We start from the raw sequence: 10,987 nt of genomic DNA, 5'->3' as shown, positions 1-10,987 counted from the left end.
ACTTAAATCACTAGAGAAACAATTGTCATCATCCTCACATGCGATTATTATTTGAGGCATCACATCACATTGCCTCATACGATGATGGTGGTGGTGGTAGCAATTTTGATGACAGTGGCATTGCAACAAGTGCAATTTTGTTTGTTTTCTTTCATAATAATTTTTTATTTGTCTTTCTACTGTTTAAACCTTGTTTGCTTACTACCGAATACTTTTTATAATTCTTGGAGTTTTTCATTTGTTGTGTTCTATATAATTTTGTAGTTGTTTTTCAAGTCTTTTTGCTACAATTTGCAACTTTTCTTAAACTATTCAGGTACTTTTGTATGTGCACATAATTTTGATTGTGCATTTGTTATACTTTTTGCAGGTGTAATTTAAGTCAACAACAGGATTTGTAGATATTACGCGTGGCACGCAGTAAAACTGGACTTTGTATGTTTTATATGAACATTTATATATATGAGCCGTTTATTTTGAAAGTGGCATAAGTAATTTACAACTCATGGTCTTCAATGCATTGTTATTCCTAAAGGAACGGATATATACATAGATGGTTCTACAATTATAAACTAATAAGAATTGCGTCTTTTGGCTATTGGACTCTAAAAAGCAGGAGGCGGGGAGAGATACAAACAAATTACCACTGAACTTAAGCGACTTGAAATGACTTACGCCACTTTCAAAATAAACGGCTCATATATGAGTATATCAAAGCAGGTCCTTTGTGAGTTTTGCTTGTGGTCTCACGCATAGCAGGTGTATCCTTTGTGAGTTGGCGCTTGTATAAAAATATATCTAAATATTTGTATATGTGTATGTAAATATATTGCATGTCTAGCCTTAAGCTGTCATTTGCACTCTCCCTCTCTCAGGTTATCAATCTTTTTTAAAACTGGGATTAGCTTAATTTAGTCTGAGTAGAATTTACTGATGATGGTGGCGCTTCTGAAGCTTATCTCTTATCTATACAAAAGGAAAAGAAAGAAAAGCAATGAAAAGAAAAGAGAAGGATAGGAGTGGGTAGCAAAAAAAATATAAAAAGTCGAAACCGAAGCAAAGACCAGCGCAGAAATCGATGTGTTAACGGTTGTCATCGAAGAATTATCGATTCGTTATCGACAAATTATATACTTGTTACCCATTCAAAAATTTCTCGATGTGTTATCTAAAGTAATTTTTTTATCTAAAATTTATCGATTTGTTATTGGAAATTTATCAATTTTTATCGGAGTGTGATCGACTTGGTATCAAAATGCTTTGTTTATGATACCGAAAAGTAACCGATTTGTCAACGAAAATTTTTTTATTTATTTAGAAAAAATATCGATAAGTTATCAGAAAGTTATCGATTTCTATCGCAGTATTACTGACCTGTTATCGACGACTAATTTCCATGAAATAAATAGGAATACAAATTCAATATAAGATTCATCGACGGTGGCCGTCTTAGTTCTCCGCCCACCATACAGAAGGTCTTGGCTTCAAGTCAAAGCAACATCTAAAATTTAGACAAAAATTTTGGAAAAAAATGTTCATGTTTAGAAAAGTTTTTCGAAGCATGGGACGGCCATGGTTTGGAAAAAAATTCAGAGTTTATTTCTTCCTCCTCAGTGAAATTCATATGCCGTACCGGCATAAAACATGTAAGTCCCGTACCGAAAATTTGTTGAAAATTTTAAAATAAGCACAACGCAAATTAGAGGTGGGGCTCGGCCTAAATCTTCTCAGAGGCAAAATTCACCGAATATAAATTTTGTTCCCTTAGCCTGAAGAAGGAGAAAGGTCGGCGAAGTCAATATCATTAGCAGATATTAGTGATTTCGTACCTGCAAAGGATGTCGCTTGAATGGTGAAGTATCGTCGTTCAGCTTATCATCGCTAACATAAAGTTAGAGATAAGAGTTTCTAGCCGACCCTATACCTCTGGCCCAGTTCGCACCAAGAAAATACAACATTAAATTGTTGCGATTTACCTTAATATGATTCTGAAAGTTTGTTTTAGGCAGTCCAGGAGCAGTCCGAAAAAGAACCCGAATTTATAGTCGCAATGATTTATAGGAGGAATGATAAATTGGATTTTTTTAAATGGTGGGTCCCAATATTCCACTGAAACACTTTTGTGAATTGATCCCTAAATATGGTTTTGTTTACTAGAAGATACCAGATCCTGAATTGGTGTAGGCCTAAGCTAGGAGGTGTGATCTTCCAGAAAAAACATTCTACTAAATTTCTAGTAATCGTTATAGACAGTAAGTTGTCGTGGAAGCTCAACGTGGAGGCGAGCGTTAAGAAGGCCTCAGCGGTACTTTATGTATGCTTGTTAAAAAATGCTTGGCTTTAAGTGAGATCTCTCGTCCTCTCTCGCACTGGATATGACTGCGATTCTAAAGCCTACTCTTACTAATTACCTTTGTTTAGTGGACTTCCTCTCAAAAAAGAATGTTCCTCAAAAATTAGAGATTGTATATAGCTTATCAATGCTTAGCATAACGGGAGCCCTGAAATCAACCTGGATGGCTGCACTGATGGGATTCGGTACATTCCATCTGCGGCCCTGGTTGCAAATAACATAGCATTAACAATTACACAATTGCAGTGAGACTCAATGCCTCGGAGCAGCTTGCGTGTAGACCATGCGGCCATAGTAGTATAGCGTCGTAAATTTTGGATGGACAGACTACCTAGTTTGGGTCTCTTAGAGCCAAAATATAGATGGAAGGTTGGCGTAAGTCTCAAGCTGTTAGATGTGGCAGAGCTGTCAGGGGAGTGCCACGAAATCCCAAAAAAAAAATACCCAAACACAAAATCCCCAAAGAAAAAAAATACCCAAACACATAATCCCCAAATTCAAAATCCCCAAAATCAAAATCCCCAAAATCAAAATCCCCAAAAATCAAATTCCCCAAAATCAAAATCCCCAAACATAAAATCCCAGTGCCATGATAAACATCATGACCGTGTAAAAAATAGCAATAGGGGGACTCATGTAACCGTATAAATGCCTTATAAAGTGTGTAAACGTATAAATTTATCTAGTTTACGCACGAGCTGTCAAATTTTGTATGAAAAATCATTTACACAATTTGTATAAATTTACGCGCACATTTCATTGTGTAAACGCGGTAAACTCAAAGGAATGCAACCTTGCAGACATTACAGACGGCATTTTCATCAAAAATCTCCAACATCAGCAAGTAAAGGCGTTTTAGTTTTGATTTTTCACTTAATCTTGGTATTTTTTAATTTGTATAACAATCAAAAAAATTTTTTTGGAAATAAATCAGCTGAAAAACAATCAAGTTTATCAATAGTATTACTAGGTGCGTTCATATAACCGCGTGTGTAAATGGATATAATTTTACACCTTATAAGTTTATATCATATCATGAGTCCCCCTAATATCTCTTTCCTCTTTCATTCATATTTATGTATGTATAACTATATATTCACGATTTGGCAATACATATTTTTACTTATCCATATATAGGACAGCTAGTCACTCTAATTCGAACAAGCTAGCAGAAGCGTGTACTACGCAGAAGGTCATGACCGTGGCGGTAGCCACGTTTATACCACACACCCGGACTTGGCATGGCGTAGCCCAGGGTTATTTTTATAAGCGCGGCCGAAGGCCACCTATGCAGAAAGTTGGTATGGATTATTAGCCTTTTTTGGTCGCGGCGATTTTAAACCTAATTTGAATTTATTTCACACATAAAATGGGGATTTTGTGTTGGTGATTATGAGTTTGGGGATTTTGATTTTGGGGATTTTGATTTGGGGATTTTGTTTTGGGGATTTTGGTTTTGGGGATAACGTGCTAGACCCGCTGTCAGATCTGAAAGCAGCAAGTAGCATACTTCCTAGAAAGCTTTTGCCAAGAGGACGGAGTTGTTTTATAAAATAGGTCTTGGTTTCTGATAGAAGTTTTGAGATTGGTCATTTAAAAAACTTCTGGTAACACTATGGACGCATTCAAGTTCTGACGAACTAGCGAGTTCAACCTAACCTAACGGCATCTCAGTCATAAGTTTCTTACGCATTATTAATTTTCCATTTCCGCTTCGAAACCATAAAATTTTTACTATATAAACTTTGTTTAATGTCTTTACTATCGTTTTAAAAACAAAAAGATTGATATTATACATGCATACAAAATATAATTTATTCTATGATTAGATGCTCCACTTGACAGTATCCAATTAGTATACCTCCAAACATTTGTATAGAAACCAGGAAAACCAGGCGTGCCGCAACCAATGCCAAACGATACAATTCCATATAATTGATCATTACAAATGAGGGGACCGCCAGAGTCTCCGGCGCAAGAATCACGACCAGGATCACTATGCACCCCAGCACATATCAACGATTCTTCCCAGAATCTATATGAGCGACATCGACGTTCATCCCATATATTAATATCTACATATACAACTTCTGCAGGCATTGGACCATGCTGTAAGGATAAAAATTTATGAACGCTTTAATTATGTAATTAGCCAGAAAATTCTCAGCTGAGTGGAAAAACACTCTATATTTGTAACACATTTAAATTAGAAAGATCACCTAATGGAAGACAATAGTGAAATAAATCGCTACGATTATAGCCTATACACACCATGTTTAAACATCACCTAAATGTTGCGACTTCTGTCACAAAAGTGAATATGTAGGCACTTGCTGGGGCTCCGGCCAGCACAAGAAGTCTCAAAGTGGTAAAACCTAAGCTTCTCCAAGACAATCGAGCAAGTGATATGGTGTGCTACTACCTAACGTAGTGGTTTGTCGTACTAGATGGGAAACTGAAGTTAGGCCATCAACCATACTAAACTCTTGAATATAATGCCCGGCAATACTATTTGGGGAGAATATGTAAAAATGTCAATTTTTCAATCTAAAATCTAAATTTGGACTTTTATTTTGGTTTAAGGTAGAACCATTGACATTTTCAAAATTGTATACAGAATCCTATAGAGACGTGTAGCGCCCACTTGCAAAAATTTAATTATAATATGAGTTTCTTTCGTGAGTTATTCCTTAACCCCCTAACATTTTATGGTGTTTCCCAGGTTATTCGCTATATTTGTTGTAGGGCATGTAGCTCGGCAGCATGACCTGACAAAAGCATCCGTCAGGAAGTCTTCGTAGCTATACTCTCTGTGCTTGTATACGGCGCACACGGTATGATCTTGTCTCACACGAATGCTTGTGCCGGAGAAAAGGTGAGATACGCGGCAGCGACTGTATTGCCTTTGTTTAAACTTCGGAGGTTCTAGCTCTTAATATTGCCGTAAAAAGTGGAGGCGCCCAAGAACGAGGAATTTTGGCTGGCTATCAAGCATTGATTAAGATTTTGAAGAAATTGCGCCGACGTAGAGTATTAGGCGTTAGCCAAGAATATCTTCTTCAGTGAAACAACGCTTTCAACGAGGTATACTGAAAAAAGTGTGACCCTTTTAATTAAATGATTTCTTTTTGCGGCTGACGAGCTACGTCGTGTTTTAAAGTGAAGCAAATAGCAGAATAAAAACTACGAAAAATATGGTATTTGTAGTAGAGCAGTGGTGTACAAAGCTCCAGAGCTTCGAACATAAACGCAATATTTTTTGTAGTAGTATGTGTGTACAAGGAGAGCGGAGAAAAAAAATTGGCCATAGAATTCCCAGTGAGATGTTAACTGCTTGAAGTACAAGCAAAAACTAATGCCCTGCTTGCTCTGCTTTATCTCAGTCCTTGCGCTGACACGACATGTAGTTGAGCGCCTATTAGATTTCCGAAGCTCATGAGGGCGTAACTGTAGTAGAGCGATGGCAAAAGAAAACTTGCTATTGCTGTTTACTCTGTTGGGCATTGTTATGCAGAACTTTTTTTCTCCTGCTTTTGTTGTTGGAGCTAATTTACAATTGTGATATTGTTGTGTTTCGACTTATGGTTTTAATTATCGGTCTTTAGGTTGTTGTTATAGCTTCTGGTTTTTTCTTCTTCATGTTAATGCATCGGAAACCTCATCTCTGTTGCCACGCTGTATTGCAAGGCGTTGCGGATTAATGGTAGCACGTGAATAGACAAAGTTCTGCATAACAATGCGCGACAGAGAAACAATTTTTGTTGCTATCTCTCCACTACAAATATCATATCGTTAGTAGTTTCTGTTCTGCCGAAAAAACACGATTTAGACCATAGCAGAGCTTAAGAAATGGCTATTACTCTACTATGTTAAGGCTCTGCTCTATGCTCTGTTCACGTTCAGAGCCGGAGCAATAGCAATACAGAGTAGAATATAATTTTTAATCACTGGAATTTACCATGAGATGTGTAAGTACTGCTTGAGGTACAAGCGAAACACAGATGAAGCGAAAACTGATTGAATGCTGGCTGGTGTATTCGCCATTGCTTTTTTCACTCCATTCAATACAGTTCTAGATGAGATAGGGCATTCTTCAATAAATTTCTAATATTGCGAATTACCCATGCTATGTGATGACTAGAGGTTAGGTAACCTTCCACTCAGCTATTGATTCAAGATAATTTCCACCAAGCAAATTTATCTTTCACAATTGGCGATATTTAGTTTTTGAGCAAACTTACCTCAAATATTCTGCCCCAACCAATAACGGTGCATGTCCAAATTGATGAAGGCTTTTTTCTTGCAAGTGGTAAAATTCCTGTAGTAATATTATCTATAATTATATTTTCTTGCAAAATTATAAGCGCCAAATCAGCTGATTCACCCTCAACATCTTTATCGAAAATTCTATAACTTTTTACTTTCATAATTTGAGTTTTTGGATTTTTGAGTAATCGATTTGGTGTACCGGCAATAACAATCACAGATCGCATCATTTGCAAGCCATACAATTCTCTGTTGATATAAAAAATATTTTTGTGTGCGGCTAGAATAAGTACATGACATTTATTTAAATTTAATATATTAATAGTGTTTCGAGGATATTAAAATGAAGTCCCTAATACTAGGTTCAAACACACACCAAATTGGCAATTTATACTATTTGTGCAATTTATTACGCAATTTGTCATATAATAAATTGTAATAATAAATTGCCAATTTAAAAAAAATTGCGTAATAAATTGTTTCAAACTGCAAATGCAACATTTTAAAGTGTGTTTATTGAGTATATTTAAACGTCAGTTACGCATGGCTGAACGATATGGTTGGCTCATCTCATCAGCTGATTTTATGTCTTTCATTTCACTGGAGTAGGGATTGTCAAAAGAAGATGGCAAACTCAAAATGAAACCAAAACATTGAACAGATTTTCTTACAACACACAAAAATTTCAAAGTTGTATGCTTTCATTCCATTTCATTCGCCTAATGACAGTCTGAACAAAGGTATGTTCTTGTTGTAGAGATGAGCCAACCAGCTATCAAATTACTATTGTGTAAGCTAAATCGAGTTGTATGAACAGCACTCAATTCGAATCGAAATTTCCTCAATTTATTTTTCTGTTTGAACATAGTATAAGTTTCACGAAAATTAAAGAAAAGTTAGCGTATTTTTAGTACACTGAGAGTAATTACACTAGAAATCACCATACAAAATATTAAGCCTGTTAACTTTTTGACGTTTCGTAGATCCCTAGAATGCTCTGTTACTACCCCGACTACATCGATGTGATATTACCCCACCGATCGTTCTAAGAACATATTCGCCTCGTTTATGTGAGGTTGCATCCAGCAATTTAATGACATAAGAATAGGGGAGTATTCGGAAAAGGTATAAACTTTATGAATTTATCTTAAAAATACGGTTGTGAGTTTTCTGTATGTTAGCTACGGCACTTTGCGGGATTTCGCTTTGGGCAGGGCAAACGTGCTGAGGTCGATCCAAAAAAACCTAGCTTGTCCCGTTCATAAGAAAAACCAAACTTCCCTTCTTTAACTTACCGCAGCTAAAGGGAACCACAATAAATCTCTATTTCGAAGGCAAAAATCTTGATACAATACTCACCGCATATCATCTATGTCATATATGAAGCGCTTGTCCGGTGGAAGGCGCTAGACAATAAGATCAATAACGATAAAATGAGATATTATTCTAAGGGGGAATGGGAGCAAGGCCGAGATAGTGGTTGGAGGGACTATAATCTACATATGCGGCTCAAAAATGACAAGGAAACTAAAGCTGGAATGTACTCAAAGCATCTGCAACTAAATTAATCGTACCGACTCCCTGACTCATGAAGTGTGTTCGAAGCGGAGCTCTATGCCATAGAGCGATCAAAGATAGTACGGTCCCAGCCATCAATGTAACGAACTTTGTCGACAGCCAAGCTGCCTTAAAAGGCGTAAGATTCCAACGCTATTCCAACTCGATTATCATGCGGAGGTTTCGATCCTCGATGACGTCCATAAGGCCCCTAAATGTCTCCTTTCGCTGGGTCCAAGGCAAAGCTATATTGAAAGTAGTTAATTTGCAGTTGAGATGGCCAAAAAAGCTTTCGAAATGGACATAAGCGAAGTCGACAGCTTCGCATGAACGCCGCTGGGTTATCTCCTGAAGAAAATCAAAGAATCTGACGAACTTTATGTATACTAACCAGGCTGATTGCGAGATGTGAAGGTCTTTATGGTAATGTTTGGATAGAAAAGCAACTAACTTCCTTATTAAGCTAAACAAATCTGCGATGAGAATATTTAAGGGTGTCATCACAACTCATTGCGCTATTCTACCAATGTTACGATGGTGATGAATGCAGAAGTTGTCAGGATGAGCAGGAACGGAAGTTGACTCATTACTTTATCTGCAGATGTCCACGACTGCAAAGAACACGGCTTATATTTCCGGGCACAAGGTTTTTCGGCAGTCTGGCAGAGTTCAGGAAAGTGGAACTTTTACTACTACTTAGATTCATCAAAAAAAGCAAATGGTTCATTGAGGAGTACTAGTAAGTAATGTGGTGCCAATCAGCATCCACTGAGAGCATTAAAAATAAACATAAATGTTTCCGCGAGGAAGTGCGGGAAATGCCCTCGAAAGCCCTCTTAACACAACCTCACCTTACCTGTCGATTTGTCTTCGGTTTAGCTTTACTTTTAATCGTCTACTTATTTATTTTTTATGGGCTTGTATACGACTGGTTGCAGAGGTGTCATCGGTTTTATCTTGAAATTTTATAACTTTTCTTTAACAAAACGGCAGCTTTTCGTTAGCAAATTGATAACACGCCGATAACACATCGACAACTTTTGATAAAATAACGATAACTTTTCGATTAATAATCGATACCTTATCGATCAATAGTCAACAAAGCTATGATAGTAAATGTACTAACTTTTGAAAACGAATAGATAACTTTTTGATAACATATCGTTACTTTCCAAACATAATAGACAGCTTTTCAACACTAAGTCGATAACTCGGTTACACCTTCCCGATAACACACTATTAGCGAACGGATAACTCCTCGATAAGAAATTGATAGCACTACCGTCGATAACCAACCGACAACTCAACGAACGAAAACTTTTAACATTTCGTTAAACAATTGATAGTACGCCGTTCAGTTTCGGTTCCGTCTTCCGGTTTTACTTTCGTTTTGAATTCTAATATTTGCTTTCCTCTGCACTTTCCTTTCCTTTCTTGCCTCATTGATCTGCAGAGTCCTCTCTGCCCTAACAATTAGGAGGATTTAGTTTTAAGTACTTATTCCACAAAGCGCAGGTGAAATAGTAAAGCGCGAACAATGCGGTTAGCGCAGGTGTATCTGTCCCATCCTAAAATTTTTGCCAACTTTAAATCTGCTTATTTGAACTACATGATGATGAGCCTTTATGTCTGCGTTTAAGTAGATAGGAGAACCTCTGCGTCTTTTCCCAATGAAACAAAAAATGCCTGTTGGCTTTATCAGAATAGGAAGGGATCTTAACGAGCCTTTCAAGACAAATCTAGTTGTCATATGAGGCAATTTATTTTTGTGCTGTATGACGTCGGTATTTAGTTAGCACTATAGAAATATCACAACTATGTACATTATTAGCGATTTGTTTGACTACTCGAATCGACTCATTTTGTTAGTCTTTTTTGTAAAGTTCGGTTTCGAGTTACTTTTTTCAGTTACTTACCTCTTAATGCAATGTGATGCTGTTACAACGACATTCGGCTTAATAATGGCACCGCCACAGAAATGTCCATCACCAAAAAATTGCGTAAACTTTCTGCGGCTAATGGAAACTAAATATTTTGTATAATTTTGTTTTTCGGGTCGATATCCGCCAGTGATAAGGAAATTGTATTCCATGTCGTCATGGTCGTCGAGGTTATGTAAAGTTGGATGGATTTTCTTTAATTTTATTTGACTCTTTCTTTTTGTATTGCATTCTGCAAATGTGGCAATTAACAGAATTATGAAAATTACTACGATATAAAATTTTTGTACAGGAAATTTCAGATATGTCAACATATTTTGGTTTTTGTTTTTAAAGCTATTTACGTCGGGTTAGCCGACAATGATAAAAGATAAAATCAAAACAAAAAATTTATTTTTAAAATAATGCAAGTGTGATAAACTGGTAAAATTATAGCTGAGGGCTCTTTTACATGCGTTGATTTTACTGAGAAAATTCGAATACATTTGAAACCATTCACTAGTGCTTTTGGGAGCTATTTCCCTCCCAAACTAGTTGTGAAATCCATCCACCATTTCATAGGGCGTCCATCGCCCATCCACTGATTCAACGCTCACCAGTTTCGTCATACTACTTCAGCTAGGAGATTTGAACATTCAACATTTAACTATCTATCTCGTTCTTCTACCACTCTCTTCACCGGAAGTAGATCGATACTCCTCAACATTCAAAAATTAAAATATGGGTACCCCTGGGGACCATTATAAAATATAGTAATAAAGTAACTCCGTACAACAAACGAGCAATTGAACCAGGAAAAATCAGAAACATTGTTGGCGCTATTTCCCACCCAACCACACAGGGCCCTGCGGAATACCTGCCGGCGCAAACA

General features: G+C 36.9%; 1 protein-coding gene across 1 annotated transcript; it reads right to left on the bottom strand.

Annotated features, from left to right (window-relative positions):
- Positions 1-962: 962 nt before the first annotated feature.
- On the bottom strand, positions 963-10,335 carry LOC137248767 (trypsin eta-like). The gene is made up of 4 exons (XM_067779673.1): positions 10,093-10,335; positions 6,595-6,868; positions 4,158-4,462; positions 963-966 (listed from the first exon to the last, which is right to left on the bottom strand). The coding sequence occupies exons 1-4, from the start codon at positions 10,266-10,268 to the stop codon at positions 963-965; spliced, it is 759 nt and encodes a 252-aa protein (XP_067635774.1). The 5' UTR covers positions 10,269-10,335.
- Positions 10,336-10,987: the final 652 nt, after the last annotated feature.

The sequence above is a fragment of the Eurosta solidaginis genome, chromosome 4 (assembly GCF_040869045.1).
Source record: "Eurosta solidaginis isolate ZX-2024a chromosome 4, ASM4086904v1, whole genome shotgun sequence".
In the NCBI taxonomy this organism is placed as follows: Eukaryota; Metazoa; Arthropoda; class Insecta; order Diptera; family Tephritidae; genus Eurosta; species Eurosta solidaginis.
This window is presented reverse-complemented; position numbering and strand designations above follow the sequence as displayed.

Coding starts and splice junctions, on each gene's coding strand:
- LOC137248767 (XM_067779673.1), bottom strand. CDS start 10,268: ATGGAATACAATTTCCTTATCACTGGCGGATATCGACCCGAAAAACAA. Junction 6,869..10,092: donor GCATCACATTGCATTAAGAG/GTAAGTAACTGA, acceptor TTATATCAACAG/AGAATTGTATGGCTTGCAAA. Junction 4,463..6,594: donor GTTGGGGCAGAATATTTGAG/GTAAGTTTGCTC, acceptor TTATCCTTACAG/CATGGTCCAATGCCTGCAGA.